At 33.9% G+C, this 14164-nt stretch overlaps 1 protein-coding gene across 1 annotated transcript in view; it reads left to right on the top strand.

The window, feature by feature from the left end:
* Nucleotides 1-14164, top strand: part of LOC136034980 (methylosome subunit pICln-like) — a 28465-nt gene that overhangs the window by 12270 nt on the left and 2031 nt on the right. The window contains exons 2-4 of the mRNA XM_065716544.1: nt 3503-3645; nt 6150-6296; nt 12947-13033. Of these exons, the coding sequence (XP_065572616.1) occupies nt 3503-3645; nt 6150-6296; nt 12947-13033 (377 nt within the window). The remainder of the gene's footprint in view (nt 1-3502; nt 3646-6149; nt 6297-12946; nt 13034-14164) is intronic.

Here is a 14164-nt window from a genome sequence, read left to right as displayed (position 1 = left end):
TTTTAACTTAAATCTGGTAGGCATTGATGACCTTATCCAAGTTAAAATCCCAAACCCAATCATCATCGCTATCATTTTCAGTTTTGATATGTTTTGACTCTCGCTTTCCTGGTGGATTTTCATCTAACTGCGCGGTTTTGTGCTCTTTAGCCGCAAGCCTGTTTTCTTGCTGTTCTTGTGATTCCTCGGCATGCTTTCTTTTCTTACTTTCTCTATCAGCTGCAAGCCTGTTTTCTTGCTGTTCTTGTGATTCCTCGGCACGCTTTCTTTTCTTACTTTCTCTATCAGCAGCGTGAACGCATTAACGCATGCCTTAAATACCATTAATGACGTCACCGTCAAAGCAAAAATGACGACAACTAATTTCATGACGTCAGTCAACACAGAAACATGACGTCACCTGATCCACAGACAGACAGACAGACAACTTATTTTTATATATATAGATATATATATATATATATATATATATATATATATATATATATATATATATATATATATATATATATATATATATTATTTGTTTATTTATATATATAGAGAATAAAATGGACCTAAGCAACTACCCTGTGGAACCCTGCTACTAATTAATATACTGGAGGATTTTGCCTGACCAACAACAACAGCTTGACTTCTAACAATCATAATGCTTTCAATCCACCTATGTGTACTCTCATTGAGATTTTGCAGTTTTTGAAGCAGCTTAGAGTGGCATTTTTTGTAAAAAGCCTTTGAAAAATCAAAATGTATGCAATCCTCTAATACATCCTTTGTTTCTTTTTTGTTCTCTTTTTCCTTTATAGCTAACAGGGCACTAAATCATCATAGAGTTCATTTGAGGCCTCATTTAAAAGCCAATTTTAATATCAACTTAGTTTTTAACTCATTTTTTAACTGTGATACATAGCCTCAAATCTATAGACAAGGTAATAAATAAAATGGGTAAAATGCAGAGCCCCATTAAGGGCTCTACATCCTAATTTGGGCTGTAAATCCAATCCTTGGAAGTTTCATTCTTCTTCATCATAAAGGCTATCTGTCTTCACCTATTTACACATATTTTTGAAATAAGGATGAGCTGATGCCCTAGTAGTTTCCCAATTTTTTGAGCTATATGAGTAATGGTAGAAAGTTGGGAATATTTTATTTAGCCATAATTCAAGCTGTATACCCCTTTGGATCCACAACGTTTTATACATGTTTTGAAATAGCTTTTCCTGTCCATCTTGAAAAATTCCTTTTGAAAGCTGAAATTCAAGCTTTTTGAAGCATACTTCCAGTAGTTTTAAAAACTTAATTTTTCATGTTCCTCTTCAGTCTGATTGTTTCTTTAGCCATTGTGAGTTTTGAGACAAGAGTTAGAAGTCCATCCAAAAACTCTTGCATCATCCCTCAATGTGTAGACAAACAAAAAGGTCAATTTGAAAGTTGCTTAATTTCACGCCATTTAGTTTCTCAATGTAAATGTACAATAATAACAGAATTTGAGTTTTGCCATACTGCTCCTACTCTGGCAATTTCAACCTTGCCTTTGATATTTACAAAACCATGCATAAATTTTTCTATATGACAAAACAACTTTTTGCTTCTTATCTGGTGCACTAACAATGGTCCTGATACAGCTGAGTCATGTTGATTTGATGTCCAGCTTTGGTACCTTGCAAAATTTATTTTTGGGCTTTGCAATATTTAATATTTTTTGGGGTTAAAAGCCTTAGTAATAGGGATTGCAAATTCAGCCATTTTTTGGTTTGAAAAAGTGGTTGGCAAAGGACAATATGGTGATGACAAAAGATTTTTGAATAAAAAAAATGCAAAGAGCCTTGCTGATACCATTGCAGCTCATTCTTGAGCTCTAAATTGGTGTCTGTCAAGATCCACCACTTGTATCTAGGAAGGAAAACTAATTTGAAATGCACATGACTATATTGAAATATAAATTGCTAAGGAACTGAATTAATTTGGACTTTGAAGCATATATTAGATATGCCAGCAGCACGATATCATGGTCAGATGAGCATGGTTACCTGGAAAAACAAGTCTTTCATCATTATTGAGAGATAAGATCCTTTGAGGCATTGTTCCTTTCTTTTTTCTCTTATGTTTAATGAAACAGCCCATGCTGAAAATATGAAGGAGATAATATGACAATGCAATATTGATCCAAGAGGACTGAAAGAGCATTCTGAGGCCATTTAGATAACCTTTTAATCAGCAGAATTACTGAAGCAAATTTAATAGGAAATTTACTATAGTCCTCGACTAATGCCTGTTTAACTTCTGTCAATATGACAAGCCAAATATCAGGAAAAAATTATGTTGTTTATTTGATGAAGAAGATAAATTGCTACATAGTAGCTGAGGACTCATCCAGTCTGGGCTCTTGCAATCTTTGTATGATTCATACTGCCTTCCTAAAAGACTTTGAACTGGTTATGGAGAGGCCCCTTCTGACCTTATAAACACATTACTTTTCTCACAGATCACTTCCAAATGCTAAGGAATACACCAACCGAACAAAGTTCTTTGGGCTGCTGGCTTGTTGTGTTTCAAAGTATGTTTATTGTGTCTGCTGGCTTACTGTGGACAGTACAGAAAGGATGGATTATTTGTTACTCATACAATGGGAGGAATTGCTTGAATTGTTTATGGAGTATATCCCTTCAAAGCAGACAAGATTTATGAAATCCACAAATGAGAATTATGACTGCATAATTGAGCACAAATGAGCATCACGTCTCCATAATATTAACTAGGTCTACATTACATTTATGATTTAGATCTTAATTTCGTTGTCAGGTTTCTGAAAATAGTAGCTAATGATGTGATCAATTTGCTGCTGGGACAATGCTGACATTCCATTGTCAAGACATCAGGCTATTTCTTGTTATAAATTTTAGAAAACATTTAAAAAAAGAAGTTTTTCAAAGAAAATTGAACTGCCATATTAAAACCTTAAACTATTGATACTACTGACAAATCACCACATCACCAAGCCACCTTAGGCTAACATAGCTATGCATGCTCCACCTCCATCTAAACTTACTCAAAGACTCCATCTTTACAGCCTCCTAGGAAGTTCCTATTTCTGATTACCTGCTTTCTATTTAGCCCTAGACAGTTGGCTGAAAAGGACAGTATGTGGCACTCTGTCATCCTTCATCTGCAAAATGTGCTCTGGCCATCTCAACCTTTCTCTTGTGATAGTAGAAAGCCAGATTGAACCACACGTCTTGTACAGCGTACTGTTTGAAATACTGTCAGTCAGAATTTAATAATTCAAACTAAAAACATGTCATAAATTACTGAGAATCAGTAAATGAATAAAAAATAGACTAATTGTTTAAAATAGTTAAAAAAAACTATTTTGGTTAATTTTATTTGCAGCTTTGGTTACTCTTTTCTCCTTCAGATGCAAATAAAGTTAGTAATTTTATGTGCTAAACTTGGTGGAAATTAGGAGTAAATGAGTCATTTGCTGATTAATTTGTATTTAAAGGGCTGTCTTCTGGATACAAAATGCTACAAACCAAGGACTAACCCTCAACTATGCAAATATTTCCTTACATGGAATATCAAGAGATCCTAGCTCTTATCCAAAGCCATGCCTCTATTTAATGATTGATGAAGCTCATGAAATAGGTATGTATTATTGTAATACTGTACATTCTTCATTCTTATTTTATACATCATCAAAGAATAATTTGTTAAGAAATGTTTTTTTCAAAAAAGTAAAGTGCAGTTTTACTTTAGGCAAGTAAAAATGCAGTCAGACAATACATCAAACTTAAATATAAGTTGAATATAAACTTAAACATTATATATATATATATATATATATATATATATATATATATATATATATATATATATATATATATATATATATATATCTCTGCCAGCGTAGTTTTGTTCCATTGTTGCTATTAAAATTGCAATGAATTTTATACATATTCTTGTCAAGTATACACTTTTTTTTCTTATGACTGTAGGATTAAGTTGAAACTTTCAGGAAAAATTAGGGGGGAGATCAAGAAGACATCGAATTTTGTATTAGGGAGGGGGCAACAAAGTTTATTCTGAAACCTACAAGAGTATACACATAAAAATTATATGCAATAATTTTGTTTGTGCCTGTTGTCTGACAGGCTGATTTATAATAGATAGTGATATTAATGCAGAAAATATTATGTAGTCTAAAAATTCTCTCTATCTGTGGAACTGAAAACCAACAATTAAAAAGCTGCAACCTAGCATAACTTATAAAGCTGCTTAAAATGAATCATCATATGTCCCTTTCATATAATTTAATTTTGTGAAATTAAAAATAGATTTGTCAAAGAAAAAAATACAGTAAATTTTGAAATTCATGTAGAATTCTAAGTTTAATTAAATTGGTGTCTAGCAATGGGAATACCTACATTACGAAAGCGTAGACAGATACTTTAAGCAAAAGTGAAGACAGAGGGGGGGGGATTGTATGTTTCTTTTAATATTTTCTTACTAAGAGTTTTTTTCCCATCAAAACAAATTTGAAGTAAATATTAAAATTAAGAGTGGCTAGTAAGCAAGGCTAGTAAGCCTGTTTAACTTCAGGGACGGTCTCACATATTTATGCTGATCTGCGAATCTCCTATTTGTTTCCAAAGAATGACCCCTAAATCACAAAGGCCGTTTAATTCGAATAAATATCTCTTTTGAAAGTGTTAAAAAACTACTATATGTAAACAATGGGCAAAGTTCATAATTTGTAGCGCTTCCCCCGGGAACCGTGGGGGAAGAAGGTCATCCTCAAAGACATAGTTATTATAAGATTTATTGCCCATGCTGAACAAAATGGCTGTCTCAAAATTTTGATTGGGTGACTTTGGGAAAAATGAGCATGGGAGGGGGCCTAGCTGCTCTCCAATTTCGGTCACTTAAAAAGTGAACTAGAACTCCTAATTTCCGTTAATATTATAATTCTAGGACCACTGGGTGGATGCGATCACCACTAAAAAAAAAAAATGTTTCTTCTGGCAAAAAATACAAAGTCTATATTTTTAGAGATAGGAGCTTGAAACCTTTACAGTAGGGTTCTTTGTTACGCTGAATCTGATGATATGATTTTCATTAAGATTCTATGACTCTTAGGGGGTGTTTCCTCCTTTTTCTGAAAATAAGGCATTTTCTCAGGCTCGTAACTTTTGATGGGTAAGACTAAACTTGATTAAAATTATATTTTGGAAATAATTATATATATTTGGAAAAAATCCAATTCTTTTGATTCTATTAATATCAAAATTCTGTATTTTAGAGTTTCGGCTACTATCGGGCCGGGTCGCTAAGTTCGTTACTACGAAGTGTTTTGACAGTTTTAGAAATGACAGCATATAATATCTTGCTTTTTCATTTGTTTGGGCAAAGTAGTGATCCATTAGCATGTATACATAGTCCAATCTAAAGCTAACAACATTGATTGGGTGTCAGGAAATAGAGAGTAAAGATGGTTTTAAGAACACAGTTAAATCATGGTTTTAAGATCATCTTAAAGAATTCTTTTGATTAAAAAAATTCTTTTAATCAAAATTAAAAGAATCCTTAAATTAAAATTAAAAAAAAAATCAAAGATTAAAAAAAAATCCTTGAGACATAGAATTGTTTGAGTTTTGATGAGCCAACAACTACAATATTTGATCGGTGGTGGAGAAACAAATCGAAGTGTTTGATTTTTGTTGAATCAAAGCATTGCTCGTTGAACGAGGTTATCCTTGTTCAAAATTTCAGTTTATCCATAGCTGTCTAAAAATTTCCTAATTTGATTAGCCCTAGAGTACCCAGCTGAATTGCTAATTACTTCTAGATATGATGATTTTAATGAAGCTATTACTACCTATTAGCACTCTCAAAGCACCCTCATTAATCACCCTCACACCCATTCATTGGAATACAAACCTCGTTTATAGCAGTAATTCGTCGTTTCCCAATAGGACTCCTGTTGCTCCTGCGACAATCCAATGCTCTTATTTTGTCAGCAAAGGTTGCTGCAACGAATCACGCTGCTCTTGCAATGTGAATCTAGCTACATCTTGTGTTAGATACATATGTGTATGCATTTGTTCGTAAGAAATTTGTTATTTTGTTGTTGTTATTACTTTTACTTTTAGAGCGATCGGAAGATGGTGACAATGAAGAGTATCCCCCCATAAATGAAGTTCGTTTTGTACCTTCTCAGCCTGATAGATTGGAGGAAATGTACAAAGCTCTTTCTGACTGTCAACTGCTGCATCCAGATCCTGACAACTCTGTTTCTGGTAATTATCAGTGCTACCTCAAATATATTTTCTGACTGTCAACTGCTGACTGTCAAATCACTTTCAAATATGTCAAATAATATGACTGTGACTGTCAAATATAATTTCCGACTGTCAACTGCTGCATCCAGATCCCGACAACCCTGTATCTGGTAATTATTAGTGCTACCTCAAATATATTTTCTGACTGTCAACTGCTGACTGTCAAATGACTGTTAAATATTACTGTCAAATATGTCAAATAATGTAACTGACAGTCAAATACATTTTCTGACTGTCAACTGCTGCATCCAGATCCTGACAACCCTGTATCTGGTAATTATCAGTGCTACCTCAAATATATTTTTCTTTGCTTTCAATATGTTTTAGCTGTATGCCTATATTAGGTGTGTGCTGTGAGTATTTGAGCAGAAACCACATATTTTCCCCTTCAGCCTTTGCTGTTGTAAATTTTCTCGTGGGATCTTACGGGGGATTTGCTGTCTTCCCCTTCTGTGCGTAGGTGTTTGCTAACCTTTTGTCTACTTTTATATATTTTTAAGTGTAGGGAGGTCGTGCTGTCCTTGTCCTTTGTGCTTTGTTTGCTGTTTTTTAATCATCGGTCCAGGGCTTTTGAAATCTTGGCTTTGCGTACCAATCTATTTCCATGTGACTTATTTAGGATGGATCTACTAGTTTGTTGTGGTTTTGCTGTGGCAGACTCATATTTTAAGTGAAACTTTGGTTAAATAAGATTCTGCTGTAATCTGAAAAAGTCTGCAATTTATATCCACATGATAAGCTGGTTTCCTTCAATTAACTCAGCCTACTGACTTTATGAGAATTTCCTCTTGCAAATTATCAAAATGTTTGCTGCAAGCAGCTCAAATAGTATTCGAGCAGAATTTTATTTTCCTTCGGATGATTTGCACCTGAATTTTCTTTCGAGGAAAAAAAATAGAGCAGGTATTCTGGTCTGAAATGCCATGATTTTACCATCTGGAAATTCAGTCTCAGTTCTAATTTGTTCAACTCTGTTTTTATCGTAAGTTAAAGGATAGAAAAACATGCTCTCTGAGGGCCAGAAAGTACTTTGTGAAACTGGAAAAGCTGTAAAGAAAGCTTTCGTGGGTTGGCTGTATTAACAGGACTACGTCAAAGTTCCTAAAATCAATCAATGGTCCTAGTTTTACCTAAAATTGAATTCAGATCCTTGAAGTCGCTTTTACACTTTAATTAAAATTGATACTCTGAAGGTCACCACAAGCTGGTGATGACGGTCTTCCTCTGTATTTTTGTTTCAGCTTCATATTCTTGAAATTTGTTTTTTTATTCTCTAAGGGAAGATGTGATAGAATAGGCTACAAAATTAATGCCTGGACAAAGTATCAGGCTAATCATGGTTGCAGCTATAACTGTTACAGTAATTATAAACTTTAACCATATTCCATTGAACAATTATTTTTAACTAATGACTAATTTTGAAATCCCGAAAAAAAAAAGACTGGAACCCTTAAATATGATGTCAAATTGACTGAAAAATAAATTACAGGACTTTAATTTTTAAGTTAAAGGATAGAAAAACATGCTCTCTGAGGGCCAGAAAGTACTTTGTGAAACTGGAAAAGCTGTAAAGAAAGCTTTCGTGGGTTGGCTGTATTAACAGGGCTACGTCAAAGTTCCTAAAATCAATCAACGGTCCTAGTTTTACCTAAAATTGAATTCAGATCCTTGAAGTCGATTTTTGACTTTGATTAAAATTGATACTCTGAAGGTCACCACAAGCTGGTAATGACGGTCTTCCTCTGTATTTTTGTTTCAGCTTCATATTCTTGAAATTTGTTTTTTTATTCTCTAAGGGAAGATGTGCTAGAATAGGCTACAAAATTAATGCCTGGACAAAGTATCAGGCTAATCATGGTTGCAGCTATAACTGTTACAGTAATTATAAACTTTAACCATATTCCATTGAACAATTATTTTTAACTAATGACTAATTTTGAAATCCCGAAAAAAAAGAAGACTGGAACCCTTAAATATGATGTCAAATTGACTGAAAAATAAATTACAGGACTTTAATTTTTAAGTTAAAGGATAGAAAAACATGCTCTCTGAGGGCCAGAAAGTACTTTGTGAAACTGGAAAAGCTGTAAAGAAAGCTTTCGTGGGTTGGCTGTATTAACAGGGCTACGTCAAAGTTCCTAAAATCAATCAACGGTCCTAGTTTTACCTAAAATTGAATTCAGATCCTTGAAGTCGATTTTTGACTTTGATTAAAATTGATACTCTGAAGGTCACCACAAGCTGGTAATGACGGTCTTCCTCTGTATTTTTGTTTCAGCTTCATATTCTTGAAATTTGTTTTTTTATTCTCTAAGGGAAGATGTGCTAGAATAGGCTACAAAATTAATGCCTGGACAAAGTATCAGGCTAATCATGGTTGCAGCTATAACTGTTACAGTAATTATAAACTTTAACCATATTCCATTGAACAATTATTTTTAACTAATGACTAATTTTGAAATCCCGAAAAAAAAAAGACTGGAACCCTTAAATATGATGTCAAATTGACTGAAAAATAAATTACAGGACTTTAATTTTTAAGTTAAAGGATAGAAAAACATGCTCTCTGAGGGCCAGAAAGTACTTTGTGAAACTGGAAAAGCTGTAAAGAAAGCTTTCGTGGGTTGGCTGTATTAACAGGGCTACGTCAAAGTTCCTAAAATCAATCAATGGTCCTAGTATTACCTAAAATTGAATTCAGATCCTTGAAGTCGCTTTTACACTTTAATTAAAATTGATACTCTGAAGGTCACCACAAGCTGGTGATGACGGTCTTCCTCTGTATTTTTGTTTCAGCTTCATATTCTTGAAATTTGTTTTTTTATTCTCTAAGGGAAGATGTGATAGAATAGGCTACAAAATTAATGCCTGGACAAAGTATCAGGCTAATCATGGTTGCAGCTATAACTGTTACAGTAATTATAAACTTTAACCATATTCCATTGAACAATTATTTTTAACTAATGACTAATTTTGAAATCCCGAAAAAAAAAGACTGGAACCCTTAAATATGATGTCAAATTGACTGAAAAATAAATTACAGGACTTTAATTTTTAAGTTAAAGGATAGAAAAACATGCTCTCTGAGGGCCAGAAAGTACTTTGTGAAACTGGAAAAGCTGTAAAGAAAGCTTTCGTGGGTTGGCTGTATTAGCAGGGCTACGTCAAAGTTCCTAAAATCAATCAACGGTCCTAGTTTTACCTAAAATTGAATTCAGATCCTTGAAGTCGCTTTTACACTTTAATTAAAATTGATACTCTGAAGGTCACCACAAGCTGGTGATGACGGTCTTCCTCTGTATTTTTGTTTCAGCTTCATATTCTTGAAATTTGTTTTTTTATTCTCTAAGGGAAGATGTGATAGAATAGGCTACAAAATTAATGCCTGGACAAAGTATCAGGCTAATCATGGTTGCAGCTATAACTGTTACAGTAATTATAAACTTTAACCATATTCCATTGAACAATTATTTTTAACTAATGACTAATTTTGAAATCCCGAAAAAAAAGACTCAAACCCTCAAACATGATGTCAAATTGAATGAAAAATATATTACAGGATTTAATTTGTTATTGTTAACAATCTTTAACATGAGGTTTACTGTAACTTATATTGGAAAAAAAATACATATTCAGAATCGGAACGCGTGCTCAGAATCGATGATTTATGTTCAGCAGCAATACTTCCTGGCTGCAAGAAACGTCCTAAAGGAGATTTTCAGCAGATAAACTCTTCAGTTGTTGAAAGCTTCCTTATTTCTATGCCCTGATGGTATCTTCAAGCCGATTTCTACCCAAAATATATATTGTATGTTGCCAGGAAATTTCCCATTTCAACATTAAGGACTTATATGTAGACGATTTTAGGCTAGTTCTAGTTATCTGGAATCCGATCAGAGGTGGGAAGGATTGATGATATGTGGAATGAGGTGATGTAGGAAGAGAAATATATGAACTTGCTTGCACTTGCAAAGCGATTTTAACTCTTTTACATGAGTCTTTTGGTGTTAAATGCGGTATTTGACCCCTATGATTGAATGCTCAGTGAAAAAAGAGTTTCCATGAGTGAGTAAACTGAAGGCAAAAATATTTGTAATGGATACGATAGGCAGATTAGGAGGAAATCAAAATACAATTTGTAGATATCTTATGTGGATATAACTAATACGTATAGCTTATGGCTAATATATAAATAACTCTTATATGAGACGTACTAACCAGAATTTGGAAATACTACAACATCATAATTCTATTTCATCGTCCTTAAAGCAAAATTTCAAACCTGAAGTTTCACGTCGGCTCTATGGGAACATATTTTTAATTATCCAGATCATTTTATTTTGCTTGAGAATGTCTCTTTGATTTCTAGGGACCAGGGTTTAAAGCAAATTTTCAGGGAAACAATCGAAGTTAAAAAAAAAAATATCAAAAAATAATTCCATAAACAGAGATACAAGTGAATTTGGATTGGATTCAATTTACGACAATTTACTGAGGTCAAGTAAAGTAAATTTCATTTCACCTAAGAGCTATGACCTCTGTCCACCTGAGATGTCAGATAAATCTAATGAACCGGAACCGAAACGGTCTAGGAGATTTGCTTCCGCTGTTGCATTGAACAAAATGGGAGCAATAACTATATGTAATTAGTTTATTGGGTATAAATTTTGTTGTTTTTATTGATGTTCTTTTATTTTTACTGCTGATGATGGACACCGTATGTGTGTCCGAAATATTCAGTTTCACTGTCCATTTGTTTCACTGTCCATTTGTTTCACTGTCGATTAAAAGGTTTCATCCCTATTTTGAACTGTTGTATTTTCGTAAATACAATATGTTTTGAGTAAATCTTGAGGTTGTAATTCAAATAGATCGAACCCATATTTTTTTGTAAACCTCTAGAACCACATTCGCATCTTTGTTCATGAGGAGCTAGTAGTTACTTGAAAATTAGCTTGCAGTGGCAGAAGCTCATATTTCACTAAATCTATGTTTAGCTGTCTAGTTTCAACCTGGCCATTTACCGTTTGCTATTATAAATTGTGTATAGCCTGTTGCAGCTGATGGTACGCACAGCTGAAGTTAAGGGAAAAGGGGTCAGAATACATTCCAGGAGTCAGAAGTATTAAAAAAGTTCATTTGTTGCCCAGATATGTCAGATTCTGCACATTTTAGGATATTTTCTTCAAATTTTTCCAGATGGGGCTCCTCGGACTGTTCGTAGATGCAGTGGATTATCCTTTCCAGGTATGATTTTTACCATGCTAGAGGCGCCTAAAAATAGAAGCTAAATTTCCTAGTATATTGAAAGCAAATTTTAAGATCCTCTTGCATTTTGGCTAAGTGAAGGGACAACGCAATTGTTAAAAAAAGGACTGTAACATTAGAAGTAAAATTGTACTTTCTGATATCGCCCAATTAGAAAAAAGCTACTGCGAATGCCCCTACCCCCCTTTCCTAAGACCAGGACCTATGTGCACCAGTAATTTATTGGTAGTCAAGGGTTAAAAAAAGTCTTCAAAGAAAGCAAAACGAAAAGTATTTCTTCGTGCTACTGATCCAATGATAGTAATTACCATTGCTTTCAGTATTACTACTGGTGTCTACGATGTAAACAGAATTATGGTGGCTGGTGGCTACTAGACGCAAAAGAAGAAAGAGTCCCTAAACCAGACGAATTTCGAGATTTTCGAAAGTGGGCTAAAGACACTGTTTTATGAAAGAACCTGCTCTGAAAAACGGTACTGATTTAAAAAATTCAAAGTGCTGTCGCTAAATGTGCCAGCCCTATTTGGCAACAATTACTCAAGCTCTTGTATTTCTTATAATTTTCAAGACACATTCTGGATGACTTCAAAGAAGCTCTGGGAAGCGTACTAGCCACTACGCCTTTTTTATTAAAGCACGAAATATACAATATTAGTAACCGTTATAATAACAACGACAGCAACAATTCAAAATGTTATAATAAGATAGACCCATTCCAACAAAATAAATACTGCGATTTAATATTATCATCGGAAACGAGTACTTTATTTTTTTATTTGATGATAAAACAAAAGGATTTAAATTCATTGATACACAGGAGTCTACACTTAAAAAGAGCAGAGGATGGGGTATATATTTGTATGAAACAATTCTAAATAACATCCATCAGTAGCAACTGTGGTTGCTTGGGCATGAAAAACGAATGGCCACCACTCGTTCCCCGGAAATTAGAGTCAAAAGAACGCTAGACGGGTGACAAACTCGAGGAAGACTGCGAAAGGGACTCTTTGGTCCTTTTACCCGTTTGTCTAGTTCCTGTGATTATTTTCTTTGGGATTTTCTTTCTGTTGATATTCCATTGTTGACGTCTCTAAAACAGTTTTAAGGATTTTTGCTTCTAAAACTAGAATTGAGCTTTTCGGTTATCCGAACTTCTCGGTTCGAAAATCTGGTCTGAGTCAATTGAAAAATCTTGGAAAATACTTTGGACATATGCTTACTTCAGATTCGGGCATATGCCATGAACTTTTTAAGCTTCATTCCTCCCCTTTTCCACTCCTAATTAGCAAATCACCCTGCCTAGATACGTGGCCCATATAACTAATTCAGTCCTATTTTAGATTTTTCGTGCTCTGAGGATGATGAAGGAGATCAAGGTGAAGTTGACAACGTTGGCGGACTTGCGCAGAACGGTCAAGGAGAAAGAGGCAAGTTTATTTCTAAATGAGCATGTTTATGAAAAGGAATATAGTCGAACCCTAAAACAATTAAAATTTTCGTTAGCATACCTTAATGGTAAACCGGGAATAATAAAATGTTTGTGATAAAATATGGGAATTCTGAAAGTATCAAACTTATATAGACCATTACATTTCATTAATATAACCGAATGATAATGTGAAGTTAATGATACATTTCATTAATATAACCGAATGATAATGTGAAGTTAAATGATAAAATGAAGTTAAACTTTTAGCTTGTGAAGTTTCCTAAATCCAATGGGAGTTAGGCTATATCAGAAAATCCTATTAAGCCGACTTTAAAGCTGCTTCGTCTAATTTCAACAAAAATATTGGTTCAGTTGCTGCATTTAAATCACTCCTCTGTCCCCAAATTTTATCAATATTGTTATAGATGGCTTTGATCAGCTACATAGGGGCTGGTAACCCTGTTTACAGACCTAATATATGCAGATCTCAGCCAGATGCATTGTACGTTTTTTTTTAGAAATGAAGTTGAAATAAAAATAATTGAAAGGAAAGAAAACTTATTAATTAAATACGATAAAGAGATTCAAGAAAGCCAATACCGCCTTCTCAGATAATGGGTGGCCAATTACCTAATAATTATCTTAACTAAGGTGCTGATACCGCTAAAAAGAATTGGGGGATGGCAGAGGGATTTTTCACATATGATTGGTCATAAGGAACTGCCCTTGGGAAATGTATTATGTTAAAGAGTGGATTGGGTAAAAGTGATGACCACGTGGTTCGCTCTTTACTAGTATACGCATAGATGCCGTACATAGCATACATAGATGCCACATCGCTCTTTATTTTTAAAACCTTTCAGAAGATGTTCTATTTAATGTTATGTTGTTTTTTTTTTTACTTAAAAAGCACGTAGATATGATAATTTCAGTTGAGCTCTTTAGCATCTCCTTACAATGTTTCAGTGCTCCATTAGCGGTGACTAAAAAAAGGGAAAGAAAAAAAGAAGGCACATCACAGCATCCATTATCATAAAGTAGTTTTCTTTGTTTCTTAAGATGAGGGACTGTAAATCTCGTAAAAAGGGTTTTTCACTATGATGATTTTAAAGTGCATTTTTATTTTGTT

Source organism: Artemia franciscana, chromosome 13 (genome assembly GCF_032884065.1).
Source record: "Artemia franciscana chromosome 13, ASM3288406v1, whole genome shotgun sequence".
Taxonomy (NCBI): domain Eukaryota; kingdom Metazoa; phylum Arthropoda; class Branchiopoda; order Anostraca; family Artemiidae; genus Artemia; species Artemia franciscana.
The sequence above is the reverse complement of the archived record's forward strand: the minus strand, read 5'-3'. Positions and strand labels throughout refer to the sequence as shown.